This window comes from Perca flavescens, chromosome 22 (genome assembly GCF_004354835.1).
Source record: "Perca flavescens isolate YP-PL-M2 chromosome 22, PFLA_1.0, whole genome shotgun sequence".
NCBI classification, from domain to species: Eukaryota; Metazoa; Chordata; class Actinopteri; order Perciformes; family Percidae; genus Perca; species Perca flavescens.
Window position 1 is genome coordinate 24,601,465 of NC_041352.1, and position 16,681 is coordinate 24,618,145.

Consider the following 16,681-nt stretch of genomic DNA (forward strand, 5'->3'; position numbering starts at 1 on the left):
TCTAAAATGTCTAAAAAATGGTGAAAAATGTGGATCAGTGTTTCCCAAAAAGCCCAACTCAAAGATATTCAGTTTACTGTCACAGAGGAGAGAAGAAACTAGAACAATATTCACATCGAACAAGCTGACGTTAGAAGTTTTACTTTTTTATATATAAATAAAAATGACTTTCTGCTTATTATTTGCTCACGTTAGAAAAGTATCTTAGTAAATAAATAATAATGATTTGCACACATATTTATTCTTCTCCCTCCTGGTTGGAGATATAGTTCACCCAGGGTAAAAGGCAATACAGGTTCCTTTGTTCCAAGTGCAATAAAACCACCTAATTGCACTGCTCAGCAGCCCTTTATCATGGCTACCGTTCAAACAGACATGTCCCATAATAACCCATGTCCTCTTGTACATTGTGTTTGTGGCCTCTCGAGGGACAATAAAGATCTGAACTTATAAGTGCGTTTTTTCAGCACTTTTAAGTCCTTTATAAAGGTCCCATGGCATGACAATTTCCCTTCATGAGTTTTTTTTAACATTAATATGCGTTCCCCCAGCCTGCCTATGGCCCCCCAGTGGCTAGAAATGGTGATAGGTGTAAACCGAGCCCTGGGTATCCTGCTCTGCCTTTGAGAAAATGAAAGCTCAGATGGACCAATCAGGAATCTTCTCCTTATGAGGTCATAAGGAGCAACGTTACCTCTCCTTTCTCTGACTTCAGATACAGTATTAGGGGACCACTAAGGTCTATATGAAAGAGACTTCAGATACAGTATTAGGGGACCACTAAGGACTATATAAAAGAGACTTCAGATACAGTATTAGGGGACCACTAAGGTCTATATAAAAGAGACTTCAGATACAGTATTAGGGGACCACTAAGGTCTATATAAAAGAGACTTCAGATACAGTATTAGGGGACCACTAAGGTCTATATAAAAGAGACTTCAGATACAGTATTAGGGGACCACTAAGGTCTATATAAAAGAGACTTCAGATACAGTATTAGGGGACCACTAAGGTCTATATAAAAGAGACTTCAGATACAGTATTAGGGGACCACTAAGGTCTATATAAAAGAGACTTCAGATACAGTATTAGGGGACCACTAAGGTCTATATAAAAGAGACTTCAGATACAGTATTAGGGGACCACTAAGGTCTATATAAAAGAGACTTCAGATACAGTATTAGGGGACCACTAAGGTCTATATAAAAGAGACTTCAGATACAGTATTAGGGGACCACTAAGGTCTATATAAAAAGAGACTTCAGATACAGTATTAGGGGACCACTAAGGTCTATATAAAAGAGACTTCAGATACAGTATTAGGGGACCACTAAGGTCTATATAAAAGAGACTTCAGATACAGTATTAGGGGACCACTAAGGTCTATATAAAAGAGACTTCAGATACAGTATTAGGGGACCACGTCTATATAAAAGCATCCAAAAAGCAGCATGTCGTAGGACCTTTAAATATCCTCAATAATTCATCAGGAGACAAAGATGTACCAACATGTCACAATGAGAAATGTAACAGAGGAGTCAAGACACCACAAAGTTTATCTTAAGCAGCTATACTTCTAATTATAGTTGTGCATCTTAATATATATACATTTTAAATTATTCTCCGTCTGAAGTCACAGCTGTATAAATTACCATTTTGCTCATAAGCCAAATTTAAAAGTGTGTGTTTGGTTAAATAACTGATGAAGAAATGGCGTTGCCTCAGTCAGATGCCATATTTAATTACACAGCGTTAAGATAACACCTCATACAATATATATACAGAGCATTATTAGACATGGACAACAAACACATTCAGCCCATTACTGAGTAAATCCAGCTATAGTACACACATTATTTGGCCCTTTACTGTAGCAGTGTAGTATTATTAGCATCAAACTGCGACGTGAATACATCTGGGGAAATAAATATGTCGACATGTTTGAAAACAGATAATAAACAGTGAATGATCTACCTGGAGAGAGAGATATATATATAACTGTTGGAAGCTGCACCTGACACGATCACAGTGTCACTCAGACACACAGACTAACCCTGTGAGCACAGGAGAAACCAATCTGAGGCTAGCAAAATCATGCTAAGTTCTGTTAATCGTCATGTGGCTTAAGTAAATATTTCCCTTTTACAGCACGTAATCGGTTAACAGTTACCTTATCATCTTTAAGTCTGTTGATGACAATATCAGGTACATTTTGTTGCGTCTTCAGGAAGATGAACACTTGTGACTGGTATTCAGATTGGTTTCTCGTGAGCAGCCATAAGTACCTTGTGCTCATGAGAACAAGGCAAAAAAAAAAAAATCATTATATTGGCTCGTCACAGCTGTCCTGGTATTGTTTAATATGGCTAATAAAAAAAAAAAAAAAAAAAAAAAAAACAGGGCTTTATAATACAGAGAAAAGGCTTTAAGGAATAGTTCAACATTTTGAATAATAATAAAAAAAAAAAAAGAAATAGCTCACGCTCCACTCATTTTCTTTCTCTGCTTACAAACAGAAGAGACAAATAAAACAGAATAAAACATGAATAATCTTCCTTCTATTAGTATTTTCTATCATTGGTCACACACTCTCTTTAGGGCAGCAACTTTAAACATGCGACGTGATGTCTTCTAAATGTTCAGAACAGTCCAGAACCCAAAGATATTCAGTTTACCATCAAATAAGAACAAGAAAAATGAGCAAAATCTCACATTTGGGAAGCTGAAACCGACCACATTACTTAACTAATTTATCGAAATAGTGGCTGATAAACATCTGTTGAATAACTAATCAGTTAAACTACTTACTGTTTCAGCTCCGAGTATTTCCGAGTTTATTGTTTTTATTAATTGCGTTTAACCAGTTTTTCTTTTTTAATCAGATTTCTGTGGTTTTCATTTGCGATTCAACTTGTTTCTATTTGAATCTAGTTTCATTTCCACAACATCTATACATATATGTTTTATGTTAAGTATACATATATATCTGTCTTTGTAAAGCACTTTGGTGCAAACTTGTCTGCTTTTTAAAAAGGTCCAACGTGTGGGAATTTCTCCCATCTAGCGTTGAGATCATATATCGCAATCAACTCTCTCTCGCGCCACGCAGATCAAAGTACGTATTACAGCTACGGTGGCCTTCACGCTTCAAAAAGCCGGTCTCTTGCTCTTTTCAATCTTTTTCTTTTTCTGGGCGATGAAGAAGACTCCTGTTCCTGAAATTTGGATTTTGAATATATGTGGTCCTCCATGTTTCCTTCTTCAAACTTGCCTGGGCCGGGAAGCTACGATACCCGTTAGCAGCATTAGCAGCAGTTGTGAGTTTATCATGTGACGGCGAAAACGTGAAAGGCGGAGCAGTATGTCCTGTATGTCCCTCACCGGCTAACGTATTTCAAGATGGAGCACGAATATGGAGCATCTACCTCAGTTCATGCAAACGCAAATGTAAAATTTCAAGCAAAAAAGGAATAATTGGAATTGATGGTGGAGGTAAATATTCATGAAAAACGACAAGTTGGGGAACAGGCAACACATATTTTGATAATGAACAACTAAATGAGTTACACACTGGACCTTTAAAGTGCTACATAATGAAATAACACTGGAGTTCTAACAGTGTCACGCCTCTGTAGTGCAGCTTGAACAAATAAAAGAATAAGGAAGGATCGGTGGCAGACATCCTTAACGTTAGAGAGCAAACACTGCAGAAACTCGACTCTCTGTGACCTGTTTTGCGGAACAGAACAGAAACTGGAAGAGCTGACGTCGTGAGAAATGATTAGAGAGGACGAAGGGGAGGAGGGCTGCATTTATCTCAATAATGGGATGTGAAAAGACTCTGCTTCTTGGAAGAGGACGCGGTGTCCATGGAATGAGTCAAGAGGAGGCAGGAGGCGTTTTCAGAAACACACTTAACACCACCAAGTTTCTGAGATATACAACTTAAATACCTAAGTCCTGGTTTGTGGCTGTGGGGAGTTTGGTTGTGAGTGAATACTAATCAGAGTCATACAGGTGTGTGTGTGTGTGTGTGTGTGTTACTGGCAGGTGAAAGTCTCTCAGGATGGACAGGCGTGTGTCATCTTGCCGTCTCAGCTGGTCTTGTCGTTGCTCTCCGTTTGCTCTTTCTTCTCCAAAAAATACAAAAAGTCATAATACCGAATATAATAAACCTTTTAACATCGATATACATTAATCAATATACATGATAATTAGGGCTGCCCCCTCTATTGTTAGTCGAATAAGATTTCTTTAGTCGATTAGTCATTCTTTTATGCTTTGTAATGCTTAATGACTTAATTCCAAGAAACTTATGAGCACTTTTCTGGTAAACACAGGATTTAAAGTGGTGCTTTTGCCCGATTCTTTCTTTACAGATCTGTAGATTAAATCAACTAATTGATAAGTCGACAAAATCATATCACAGAGCGTTAGTCGACTGAGAATTTCTTTACTCAAGGACAGCCCTAATGAGAATATTTGGAGATAATATTGAGACTCACCTTCTTTTTGCCAAACGGAGGCTCTTTCCAGAGCGTCTCCACGGTGACGCGGCCCCGCTGAGCCAAGGTGTACGCCGAGTCCCGACTCACCTGGTGGGAAACACGAGGAACAGCATTAACAAAGCAGCCAATCAGAGAGAGGGCTGAGATACTGTAACTAATAATCAGATCATGGTTTGGTGTCTGGCACCATTCAAAGCAGAGCAAACACAGCTACAACTTCATATTTGGGCAGAGAACAAGACAACATACATATTTGGGATTTGGGTATTATAAATTTGTGCGTCTGAGAATTTTTTTTTATAAGTTGTGTGTTTGTGGCTATTGTGATGTCCCATTTTTATGCCTTAAAAATAATTCCTTTAATCCAAGACAATAAAAGAAATCTTGAAAAAAGTCCTCAGCTGGAATTGGACCATTAAAAGTTTTTGTCAGTGCATCTGTCCAGGCTATCTTAACTGTAGTCTCGCATTGCCAGACCTTCCTCCACAGCACTGCGGAGGATGGTCTGGCTAGTCCACACAGCATTCCTGGATGGGAGAAAAACATGCTCTGGTTTATCGGCATTTCTGCCAATAAACCCTGTGCCCTGGGTACTCAGTCCCCCCAGCCCCTGAAAACCACAAAAAATAAGTTATTTTGAAATGAAGAACAGAGGAACTACAAACTATACTTGTAAGGCTTTGGCTCATCACTGATGCCATCTTTTAAATTTAAAATCTATAGGTCAAAACATTTTGCCAGATCTACATTTTGGCACAAGATACAATTTAAAATAAAAATACTACATGAGTTTGCAGCTTTCCAGTTTATTTCTTAGATATTTAAGACCCATAAATTGGTTTTATTACACGTCCCTCAAACAAAAAGTCTTTTGACATGCAAACAAGAGGCTTAACGGCTCTTTTTTTTTTTTTTATCTTGTCAGCTCATGTGTTTTCATATCTGCACTCTGCCCTGCTCGTCATTCTCATTGCTGCATGTGTGCTGAGCTGAAGTGTGATTGCGTCAGGGTGTGTCTCTTTATGCATTTGTGTGTTCCTGTCTGTCGGCTCTCTGGGTGGAAATACAGTAAATAAAATGGCCCAGACACAATTCACAGCCAGAAGGTCCTGCAGGAAAGCACAACCCTTTCCTAGCAGGAAACGAGGCCCAGATCAAACGCACACAAACGCTGATACAGCACAGAGACCTGCCTGGAAAGTTGGCATCTACGTGATGTCCGTCTGAGCTGATAAGCTACAGTTAGTTCATGGGGCGAGGGTGTGAATTTCCTCTGTGGTTTTCCGTTAAAATAGCTTCTTTTTTTTTGGCTCACCGGTGCCCAACAAATACCTACCAACAGGGAATAATTTGTACCTTAAAAGAAAATAAAGTCGATGTAGGTCGCCGTTCCTGCTTTCACAGCGGTTTCCTGAGTTTATTTCAGTGCTGGGAGAAAGATTAAATAAAGATGTGAAAACACATTTAGAGGGGTCATCTTTTTGTCTCTATCATGTGGAAGTTTTTGCTGACTTGTTAGGAAAATCCAGTTTATATGTCGGAGCAGAGTGGAGTTTAGTGTCCTGGGGTGTAAATACTGTCTAACATGGACAAATATAGCAAAGTCTTATGGACAAAGTTGTACAAAATGTCATGTAAAGGCCTTAAAAACTTATTATTATAAATATTACACAATGAAACTTTACACTCAATCTAGTTGCATTGGTCATGTGCAAGTTGCTGGAAGTCTATGCAACTTTACTGTTACACAAAACATCTGAAACCATAAAAAAAAGATTCCCTTGCCCAACAGGATGGGTGCTGGAACAAAGAAAGAACAAATAGATCTGCACACCAAGTCGTTCCCGTAAGAAGGATTTTAACGCTGTGTAACATTTCTACCACAAGGCTCTTTCTCGACTTCTGATAAATACAGAAGATTGTCTGGATTTGTTTCAACACAAACCATCTGAAACATAATTTTAACTTCGAGCAACATTTGTTACTTAAGACGTCAGCTGATTGTAGTGGTGAACAACAGAGTCGGTCAAAACACTTTTAACTCATCTCAGCTGAGTTACCAATCCACTTCTTTTAGTTGTTCTCCATTGATAGATAGATAGATAGATATATATAGTAGTAGTATATAGTACAGGCCAAAAGTTTGGACACACCTTCTCTTTCAATGTGTTTCCTTTTTATTTTCATGACTATTTACATTGTAGATTCTCACTGAAGGCATCAAAACTATGAATGAACACATATGGAATTATGTACTTAACAAAAAAGTGTGAAATAACTGAAAACATGTCTTATATTTTAGATTCTTCAAAGTAGCCACCCTTTGCTTTTTTATTACTAAGGGAAAAAATTCCACTAATTAACCTTGACAAAGCACACCTGTGAAGTGAAAACCATTTCAGGTGACTACCTCATGAAGAACACATTGAATGAGAAGGTGTGTCCAAATTTTTGGCTTGTACTGTATATATGAGACAGCTACTGAGTAAATGCAACCAGAAGTCTGTAGATGTAAGTAGATGTAATATTTCATTTTAATTAAACGTGTATCTTTGAAAAAGCATAACAGAGTTGCATAAGTAAGTGTAAAGAAAAGCGTATTATCTTATCTAGAAATAATCGTTTCCACACAGTTTGACGTGGAGCTTTACACGGATGTAACTCTGATGAATACTAATTCACAAAAAGGAGGTTGCGTGGCCGGGTTAGCTCAGTTGGTAGAGCGGGCGCACATACAGCATGTAGAGGTTTACTCCTCGAGGCAGTAAGTTCGACTCCGACCTGCGGCCCTTTGCTGCATGTCATTCCCCCTCTCCCTCTCTCTCTCTCCCTTTCATGTCTTCGTCTGTCCTGTGAATATAAAGGCCTAAAAATGCCCCAAAAAATAATAAAATAACAGGGAGGTTGCAATAATAAACACACCTTAAGTAAAGCCGCAGCCTGCTGAGGGTAAAACATGGAGGCACTCAGAGCCATGAGTCCAACTGGAAACACCAGCTGCTTCACCCTGGAGCCTGGAAGAGGAAGAGGAGAAGTTTTAAACCAGGCATCGGAGTGAAAGCGCTGCTATGTGAACTGTTATGACCTTTGCCTCGTTATCTTGACTTGACCCACATTTTACTGACTTAATAATTATTCTCAAGACGGACAGAGAACAGCTCCTTGGGCTGTGTGACGCCCTGTGTGTTCCGCACTCTTTTACTTGACTTTTAAATGAAAGAAAAAAGAAAAAAAAAATAATCAACCAAATGCAAACAAACAGATAAGAGAATTCAGTTATCAGAGAAGGGCCTTAAGTTTGTTACTTTATAGCAGCGGTTGTACAAAGTCTGACACTGTGACAAAACTGAGACAAACAGGATGACTCTCAGGCAAGTTCTGGAAAGCGTCTTTTATTTGGGATTTATGGACGTTTATTGTCAGTGGACATCGAAAATAATAAGTGATGAGTCACACCGAATGATATCAATAGGTTTCACTTCTGTGTGTTAAGATTTGACCGAGTCATGACTCTGAGGAGTGCAAATTGCTGCAATTAGGTTTGAAAAGTACCGTCATCATCTCCATGATAGTGCTGCACGATATATTGTTTTATTATTGTCATTGCAATGTCAACCTGCACAATAAACACGCCACGAGGTACAGAAAGATCTCGCACTTGGAATATAGTAACAACCTGTTTAATCACATTCTGTTTAGCTCGCCCTCAGAGAGGCTTTTTATAACGTCACACGTTTTAGCATCAGTGGTTTGAATATTGAAGAGTGAATTGTCTGGAATTAAAAATGAACTTCTCGTAGAAAACATGCGTGTCACATCAAGATCTTTCCACCGTATCGCCTCCCGCTCGCTCGTTATCAGCCCGTCTGACCCCATTCGTCTCCGAGACGTAATGCAGGTCAGTGTGTTTGTGTGCGATTGCAACAGTGTACGGTTACCTTTACCTTTGGCCAAATAAAGTCCCAGGAAGCCAGAGAAGCCCACCGCCGCAACACTGGGGTAGAGGTCAGGAGGGGGGTCACTGAGGAACTGGTACACATCTGAATAAATAAAATAAGGGTTGAAGACACTGAGAGAAGATGGCTCATGGGTGGTGAAATATCTGAAAACAGAAGTGGAGTCACCGTCGTTGACCAGGTCCAGCAGAATGTCACACATCACTACTGTTTTATTCATGTTACATTGGCTTCCGATCAAGTTCAGGATCCAATTTAAAGTTCTTGTTCTTAGATATAAAGCATTGCATGGTCAGGCGCCTGTGTATATATATATATATATATATATATATATATATATATATATATATATATATATATATATATATATATATATATATATATATATATACATATCAGACCTGCTCCTTCCGTACACTATTAACAGGTCCCTCAGGTCTTCTACTGGTGGTCCCACTCTAACCAGGGACTACTGCTGGTCCCACTCTAACTACCAGGGACTACTAACTACCAGGGACTACTGGTGGTCCCACTCTAACTACCAGGGACTACTGCTGGTCCCACTCTAACTACCAGGGACTACTGCTGGTCCCACTCTAACTACCAGGGACTACAGGGACTACTGGTGGTCCCACTCTAACTACCAGGGACTACTGCTGGTCCCACTCTAACTACCAGGGACTACTGCTGGTCCCACTCTAACTACCAGGGACTACTGCTGGTCCCACTCTAACTACCAGGGACTACTGGTGGTCCCACTCTAACTACCAGGGACTACTGCTGGTCCCACTCTAACTATCAGGGACTACTGGTGGTCCCACTCTAACCAGGGACTACTGGTGGTCCCACTCTAACTACCAGGGACTACTGCTGGTCCCACTCTAACTACCAGGGACTACTGGTGGTCCCACTCTAACTACCAGGGACTACTGCTGGTCCCACTCTAACTACCAGGGACTACTGCTGGTCCCACTCTAACTACCAGGGACTACTGCTGGTCCCACTCTAACTACCAGGGACTACTGGTGGTCCCACTCTAACTATCAGGGACTACTGGTGGTCCCACTCTAACGAGGGACTACTGGTGGTCCCACTCTAACCAGGGACTACTGGTGGTCCCACTCTAACCAGGGACTACTGGTGGTCCCACTCTAACCAGGGACTACTGGTGGTCCCACTCTAACCAGGGACGGGTAGCTCCGACTCTGTGGAACGGCCTTCCTTTTACCTTACGTTCTGCAGTCTCGGTTGAGGCTTTTAGAGAGCAGCTGAAGACACGCTTGTTTCAACTCGCTTTTGTCTCATGTTTGTAATTTGGGTTTTTTAGTCTTCTAATCTTCATTGGTATTGTATTAGTTTTTGCTTGTTTATTTTCTGTTTTGGATCCTACTGTACTGTCACTTTGTGACTCTTAAAAAGAGTCTGTAAAAGCTGCTATATCATATAAATTATTTTTAATAAGTTATTTAGGCCACCACTTTAAAGGGGAATTCCACAGATTGTTTACAGGTCTAGCATATTTGTTTTTGTTCTGTGTGTTCTATGTCCTGTCAAGTATGTCAACTAACTATTCAAACTGTTATGACCGTGGTCATATTTAGTTGGTCTCCTGTGTGTGCCCTGTGTGTGTGCCCTGTGTTTTTTCTTGTCTTTCCATTTCGTATGCAAATAGGTGTGTGCCATTGCCCGGAGGTTATTGGTGGAGAAGTTCAGGCCCGTCCCAGTGATTGGCTGCAGCTGAGGATACTACCCTCATATAAGGAGCCAAGATGGCGGCCGTCAGCGGGCAGCAGGCATTTCCTCATCCTCCTAATCTCCCAACCGGCCACTCTTTTTGTACTCTTTGGTTTAGATTGGATATCGTTTTTTCGTTCGTTAAGTAAGGGTGGACTTCCAGATGTGTTGATCTTGTTTCTCATGTTTTTGTTAGTTTAGGGAGGTAAGACTTTTGTCTTTTGTTTTGCCCATTTGTTTGTTAGGTTAGGTAACTCTCAGTTAGGATTGTTTTGTTTGTTACTTTTATTGTAGGCCACCCTGAAGCTTTATACATCTGTTATCTATATATATCTATTTCTATGTAAAATAAATTCATTTGTTGATCTAACCACGTAACCTTTTTCTCTTTTTTTCACTGAGAGGAAGCCTCTCTTTCGCAGGAACACCCTGATAACATTCACACTCTTTTCTCTGTACATGCTGCCCTTGGGGTCCATTTTAAAAAGAACATTTTGTTCCATTGTTTTGCAGATGATGTACAAATCTATTTGCCTGTTAACAACTATAAGGACACTATCCAGCTTTTGCTTAACTGCCTGAGGGATCTCAAATTATGGTTGGATCAGAATTTCAATAAGACTGAAATTGGCCCCTGACAGGTTTTGATCCGGCTTGGCCTGCCTAGTTGTGCACCAAAACAAACGGCAACTACACCACACCTAGAGCAGAATTTGGTAGATTTGCCGACTTTAAGACTCCCAGAAATCCCCACAGAAGCAGAGAGTTTTTGAAATGAAAACAGGTTGCTCGACTTTTAAAATGTAATCTTTGTTTTGCTCTATTTGCTAAATTCTAAGATTTCTAAGGAACTATTTGCTGCCATTTTTAGGGCTTTATGTGGACCACACTGTAAGTGAGAAGACTATATAATGAGACATGGAACAATACAGTCAAAAGATATTTGACTTTTTCGAAATAAAAGCATGAAAATAAACTCTACATGTCTGGCCCTTGATGCAATTCTCCTTTCCCAGTGTGGCCCTTAGTGAAGTTGAGTTTGACACCCCTGCTCTAGGTACTTTAGGTACACCTGTCAAAGCACCGAGGTCTTCCAATCAGATGCTCCTCGAAGTGCCCATCTCCAGGTTCAAAAACAAAGGTGACCTAGCCTTTGTGGTGGCTGCTCCAAACCTCTGGAATAGTTTACCTATTCATATAAGAACATCTTGGACTGTTCAAGAATTCAAGTCCTTGCTTAAGACCCATTGCTATGCATTGGCTTTCAATTCAAGTTGAGCTTTGACACCTTGACCCTTTTCAACTGTTGATTATTTTGTATTGTTTGTGTATACTATCTATTTTGTTTTTTTTTGCGCTTGTTAAGCACTATGGTTGCTTTTAAATGTGCTAAATAAATAAAACTGAACTGAAGTCAGGTCCACATCCATACCTAGAAGCTGCCCAGTACAACCACAGTCTGATCTGCTGGCCACTGAGCAGCTCCACTGGAGCAGTTGGAGGTTAAGGGCCTTGCTCAAGAGCAGTGGTGGTAATGAGGGAGGGACAAGTGCTGCTCTTTCACTTTCCCCACCCAGATTTTTTTTATCCTGTCGGTCTGGGGATTGAACCGACGACCTCCCGGTCACAAGCTCGCTTCTCTAACATTTAGGCCACCACCTTTATTGTTTTAAAGGATTGTTTACAAGTCTAGCATATTTGCTTTTGTTCTTTATGTCCTGTCCAGTCAGTCAACCAACTATTAAACTAATTGATTTATGCTCACGGCACATCTTTCGTTGACTACACTGACCTAGAAAAAAAAAAAAATGTCTCACCTGTGACTGTTGTTACGGAGGTGTTGAGTGTGGGCTCCACAGTCTGGTATAATTGCTGGAGTCCAAAGATTAACAGCAGACACACGGGGAGAGGGGGGGGGGGGGGAGAGAGAGAGAGAGAGAGAGAGAGAGAGAAGAGCAGGTTACTTTCATCTGATAACAGCCTTTATGTGCTCAATAAATGCATAATAAAACAACTTTTTTTCTGTCTTTATGTAACACTTTTATATCATAAAGTTAGCTGTAATAGCAGCAAGGTTATAACAGTTGGACTGAAAAGTCAAACTAAGAGTGGGCAAAGGTGACTAAACAATACTCAATCTCAACTATGTTATGCACTTGAGAGATCAGATGCGGAACAGGGGAATAAAAGAGAAATCAAAGACACAATCAGTAACCTAAATGTAAGCAAAAGAAAGCTTTGTCACAGATGGTTTGGACACGTTTTTGTTGGGACCGTCAAAGTGAAGACAGCTAGTTGTAGCGATCAAAAAACCTGACATGTCACTCAAAACGGTTGTTGTAACAGTGTTAGGTAAACAGCCCAAACAGCAACCAGAGCTTGTCATAAAAGAAAAGTGAAAATAATAAATAGTATTTTTACACGTCACTCACCTCTACTTTCTCCATTACAGCTTGGCCCGTTTGCTGAGAAAAAGTTAAAGTTAAAGTTAATTTTCCCCATTTGTTTATCATCACATGACTGAAAAAATGTATTTCTTAATGAAAGAAGTAAATCTTCACTTCTTTTTATTTTTGATGATGCTGTGTTAACCCTTGTGTTGTACTTCCATGTCGAAATGAAGGAATGGAAATAAAAAAATAATTTTCTCTTTTCGCCATTTTTTCCCCAACGTTTTTGTAGCATTTTTGTGATGTTTTCGGCACTACCACCAGTATACACTAACACCAACTTATTACCACTATTTTTACACAGATTTTTGAAATTTATAGCCAATAAACCTGTAAGAAATTTTATCTAGTTTTTGAGTTAAAAAAAGGCAGAAATTATAAATTATTTGGACTAATAGTTAAGATCAGAGGATGTTTATGGATAATCACAGACAAACACATACAAGTCAATGATAGTAGTCAACTGATCCTTAATTTGACTTGTGAAGAGTCTTTCATGGAACCATCTGTGTTACTTTTTGGGCAATTTGGTTGAAAGAAACCCAAATTTCGGATGTAGAAACTCTGAAAACAGGAGGAGGAGGGTCTCATTTTGGACTATGACAAAATGTTCTGCCCGTTGCTGTGTATGACTCCACTGATGTGAGGATATCTTAAGGAACACGGCAACTTATTGGGACTTTGTCTTATATTCTTAGAAAAGAAGTAGAACAGGTGTGGAGTCTGTAGTTTGTCCTAAAATTGATGTTCTAACACTCTCATGAAGGTTAACACAGGAAAAAGGATGAAGTCAGTACCCTAATAACAGAAGTGCTTCACATCCACTTTTCCTCTGTCATTATTCTGGAAATTAGGGTTGTGCCGATGGACGACGGAGACCAGACGACAGAGATGGACGATATCGTCCATTGTGATGGCTGGCCGACATCACGATGGAGAGCCACCATTGTGATGTAATGATGGTATGTTAGGTTATTACTGTCGCTCTGTTGAAGGCAGACGTCCCACTGTACTGTCGTTAATCAGATCACAGACATCTGATTGATTTTACTGCACCGTACTTAAGTGAAAGTAGGTCAAGTTGTAAAACCCACCAGCAGGGCACCGTTTACAGAGGTCATTTAAATGTCTAATCGTTTCTATGTTAACTGTTGGCCCATAGTAGTTGAAAAAAATATTTATGTAAAGAGAGATTAGCTGATTAGTTTTGGTTCATTATGAACATGTTAAAAAATATAAAAATAAAGATAAATAAGAACATTTCAGTACAGGCAAGAAAACCAACAAAAACAAAATGCTCAGCAACCATATCTTCATATTCACATAAGGATTTCCATGTTCATAAAAGGAGTAGCATGTCCTACCCCCATTTTCTATTTTTGTACTTTAGTTAAAAGATGCTCTAAGCGATGTCATGCGTTTTTTAGGGTACAACATTTTTTGTCACATATAGCAAACATCTCCTCACCATCTGCTAGCTGCCTGTCTCCTGAACACACTGTAAAAAAAACAGCCCAGGCTCCACAAACGCCCACTTTGCTCGTTTGAAAGCCATGATGTCTCTCTCTCATGGGTGGGCCAAATTCTCTGGCCGGGCAAAGCAGAGAAAGGGGAGGTAACCTTGCTCCTTATGACCTCATAAGGAGAAGATTCCTGATTGGCCCATCTGAGCTTTCATTTTCTCAAAGGCAGAGCAAGATACACAGGGCTCGGTTTACACCTATCACCATTTCTAGCCACTGGGGGACCATAGGCAGGCTGGGGGAACTCATATTAATGTTAAAAAACCTCATGAAGTGAAATTTTCATGCCATGGGACCTTTCAGTTATTGTGCCAGGGAGCGTGTGATATGAACAAACCTGGCACTGGTTCGTGTACGGTTCTGCCATTTTTCTGAGCGATGCCACGCTCTCCTCCAGCGGCCCGGCCTCTGGCTCCACACACCGAGGCTCCGCTTCAGGCCTGGTGTATAACGACGGCAGCTGAAACAGACGACAGCAAGGTGAGAATCAGTGTTAAGGTAGAATCAAAAGGTGCCAATAATCAGCTGAAACTGAACCCACAGTCAAGAGTCAAAGCTGAAAAGGGAACACATCCTTATCCAATCACAGGTCTGGCTAAGCAGGTATTCATTGACAGATCAAAGACTAAACATTTTGTAGTCTGGTATTGATTTAAGATTTTACAAAACCAGGGTTGCATCTCATAACCCTTACATTGCATCCCAGACTCTTCGGCTTGCCTCCTTTCCTCGCGTCTTAGTCCCTCCCACCGAGGAGGCACGGGAGAGGGTTATGACACCCAGCTGGAATAATGACCTCTCCATTTTGAATCACAAGATGCATCAACAAAACTGCTTCTGACTGACGCGGTCCAATTGGTCAGTTAGGACATAAGATAAACAATTTAAACATCATTTAAGGTGATTTATTAAAGTGCCCATATTATGGTTCATAATTGTAATTTGAGATTGTATCAGAACAGATTTACATGGTTTAATTTTCAAAAAACATATTTTTGTTGTACTGCACATTGCTGCAGCTCCTCTTTTCACCCTGTGTCAAGTCTCTGTTTTAGCTACAGAGTGAGACCTCTGTAACATCGTTGCTGCACAAGGTTTGACATGACCTGACCGTATCGCATCTCCCCCGTGTGTCAGTTACTGACTAACCCACCTCATCGATGCTCAGAGCCGGCTGTGAGCTCTTCTTCTTCCCCTCAGTGGCAGCCAGCACCGCGCCGCTCAGCAGGCCCGTCAGACCCGGAGCTGCGACACACAACGACACCTGGCGGCACACCGGCACAGCACACACAATGGTAGCGACGATTAACAATAACTAATAAAGCGCTAAGCGACGCTGCTGTCAGTTAAAACACTTTACATAACAATTCAGTCACTAGTGGGACATATAGGAGGGAAATAACACACATTTAAACACGGACGCTTGATTAAAAGGACAAGACAAGAACCATTCGTGCTTGTTTAACTGACCCGTTAGCAACAGTAGCCAACATGCTAACATTGGCAGTTGACTGAATTTAGCAACGTTTTGACTACATTTTGGTTGTATAATTTCAGGGTGTAACATTAAAAACATACGCGTCACTACATGACAGCCTCCACTTAATATGTACAGGATGTTTAAGGTGATACAAATGTGACAATCGTTAAAATTAGTTACCAGTTTCACATATGACATTCTTTCCAGGAGACTTTCGCTTTCTACGGCAAGCCAAGAGAAACACATCTAAGGGCGCATGCGCATTTTACTTGAGTAGTCAGTTAAAACAAAGATCGTCTCTTAAAAGTCCAAATGCTCTATATTTATATATAAACACTAAAATGAATCTTATAAATTGAATAATCAAATATATATTTTGGACACTTTGAAGAATTTGAGATTGAAATATTTGACAAATCAACATCATTAGGTGGATGTTTTACTTGAATACACATGAGTTCCTTTTGTATTTATTTTATATGTGCAGGGAAAATAATACAAAAAAAGTCCTGTTACTAATAGACAGAATTGAGTCACAAAGAAGAGTCAGAAACAAGTACAGATCTTAAATCACTCAGGTAGCCAGCTGAAAGTTGACCAATATGAACATTTATTTCTGGAAAGAAGTTACAAATCGTTTCCAAAGAGTTTCTACTCAGATTATAAGATATATTAATCTGATTTTACTTTCTTTTTCGAGTACAGTCGTTGCAGCAAGGTGTGTTTTTTTTTTTTTTTTTTTAAGTTTTTTTTAATCCTCTATTCTGTTTTCCTACTGGCAGACTGAAGACTGGTGGACTAAAGGATGCTGCGCTGTGACTGGATGTGCCATAAATCCGGACAGTAGTACTTTAACGGTTACATGTTTCTTCTTTTAACAGCAACATGAGAGGAGGAGGATGAGCAGCGAGAGGACTGCAGAGTGGCAGATGTGATGTTCATGATATCAGCTGCAGAGTACAGTGACACAGAAGAGACGTAAAGGGACTTAAGGAAGTTAAAGAGGCTTGTTTCCCAACCAGACCAG

The 16,681-nt window shown here is 40.0% G+C and overlaps 1 protein-coding gene across 3 annotated transcripts; it reads right to left on the reverse strand.

Moving 5' to 3' along the window:
• Nucleotides 1–3,437: 3,437 nt before the first annotated feature.
• Nucleotides 3,438–15,892, reverse strand: LOC114549175 (MICOS complex subunit MIC26). Of its 3 annotated transcripts, none has more exons than XM_028569391.1 (9): nucleotides 15,835–15,892; nucleotides 15,328–15,438; nucleotides 14,512–14,634; nucleotides 12,634–12,666; nucleotides 12,019–12,073; nucleotides 8,456–8,551; nucleotides 7,434–7,525; nucleotides 4,509–4,598; nucleotides 3,438–4,133 (listed from the first exon to the last, which is right to left on the reverse strand). In XM_028569391.1, exons 1-9 carry the CDS (start codon nucleotides 15,850–15,852, stop codon nucleotides 4,098–4,100), a joined length of 654 nt encoding a protein of 217 aa, XP_028425192.1. In that variant the 5' UTR covers nucleotides 15,853–15,892; the 3' UTR covers nucleotides 3,438–4,097. The 3 variants fall into 3 exon arrangements, with proteins under 3 accessions (XP_028425192.1, XP_028425191.1, XP_028425193.1); XM_028569390.1 differs by having other exon boundaries at nucleotides 8,450–8,551; XM_028569392.1 differs by lacking the exon at nucleotides 12,634–12,666 and having other exon boundaries at nucleotides 8,450–8,551.
• Nucleotides 15,893–16,681: the final 789 nt, after the last annotated feature.

What these genes read in the sequence shown, in the direction of transcription:
- LOC114549175 (XM_028569390.1), bottom strand. An exon ending in CTGTAATGGAGAAAGTAGAG is followed by an intron (nt 12,074 to 12,633) that starts GTGAGTGACGTG and finishes TTTGGACTCCAG; the next exon opens with CAATTATACCAGACTGTGGA. An exon ending in AGGCTGCGGCTTTACTTAAG is followed by an intron (nt 4,599 to 7,433) that starts GTGTGTTTATTA and finishes GTTTCCCACCAG; the next exon opens with GTGAGTCGGGACTCGGCGTA.